This window comes from Penaeus monodon, chromosome 27 (assembly GCF_015228065.2).
Source record: "Penaeus monodon isolate SGIC_2016 chromosome 27, NSTDA_Pmon_1, whole genome shotgun sequence".
In the NCBI taxonomy this organism is placed as follows: Eukaryota; Metazoa; Arthropoda; class Malacostraca; order Decapoda; family Penaeidae; genus Penaeus; species Penaeus monodon.
The window spans coordinates 2,429,964-2,430,926 of record NC_051412.1 but is presented as its reverse complement, the minus strand read 5'-3'; the positions used below and the strand labels follow the sequence as shown (position 1 = coordinate 2,430,926).

The 963-nt window shown below is 42.1% G+C and overlaps 1 protein-coding gene across 2 annotated transcripts in view; it reads right to left on the bottom strand.

Moving 5' to 3' along the window:
* Positions 1 to 963, bottom strand: part of LOC119590536 (CCR4-NOT transcription complex subunit 7-like) — a 9,824-nt gene that overhangs the window by 3,312 nt on the left and 5,549 nt on the right. For both annotated transcript variants that reach the window (XM_037939182.1, XM_037939184.1), the window contains exons 3-4: positions 695 to 888; positions 198 to 359 (exon numbers count right to left, since the gene is read on the bottom strand). In XM_037939182.1, coding sequence (XP_037795110.1) covers positions 198 to 359; positions 695 to 888 — 356 coding nt within the window. The remainder of the gene's footprint in view (positions 1 to 197; positions 360 to 694; positions 889 to 963) is intronic.

Here is a 963-nt window from a genome sequence, read left to right as displayed (position 1 = left end):
AGACAAGAAAAGCATGACACAAAAGTATGAAGCCTTAGAGGAGCATAAGGCCTATGGTGTCGTTTCAAGGCATTATTCCTGCCACATTACCAGCATTATTGTTAGTAAGGTAAAGAGAATAAGGAGAATCCCTAATCACAGAACCTGACTTTGTGATGGTCTCTCATCCCCTGCATCACTTTCCTCGACTGGCATACCTGTGGAAGGACAGCATCTTGATATTGTCGAAGAGGACGATTCCCGAGGTCATGAGGAGCTCGGCAAAGTCGACGGGTTCTATTCCGTCTTCCTCATGTTTTTTGAACTGTAGGCCAGAATTTTGTAGCAGGTCTATACTGTCTTGAGCATACATGTCCTCCCTGTGAGACAGAGAATTGAAACATATGAGAAAGAACACAAACATGAAATAAAGAGGAATGTCCAATAGGGGGGGAAATGGCTGTAAAGAAAATATTACCATAATATGTATTATATAATATTCTATACAGACCTAAATTGTGAGTGAAGCAATATGAATTAAGTCAGTACTAATCAATCTATTCCACACCAAGACCCAGTGACTTACAAAAGGTTTTAGTGTGCACCTTAGGTGTCATCTAGTCATCTTAGGCGTTCTTATGCTTTGCTCAAACAAACCTAGAATTTCCAAGCCAGAACCACAACACCGGGAGGTAACAAAGCGAGCTGGACTTACGTGAGATTGAACTTGAAATTGAACTGCCAAGTGCTGAACCCCGGCGGCGTCTTTCCTTGTTCGTCGAGGAATGTTAGACCTAGTTGGATGATCTTCAGGAGGTCCACATTACACCGCAACAACTGATACTGGTAGTCTGCGTTACTTCTGAATTCGCCTATTGGCCGTGCCACCACGCCAGGGAATTCTGTGTCCTGCCATGGGAAAAATGTCATGAGCAAATTATATCTAAACATTTGGATATCATTGTGAAAATACTAACTGTATAA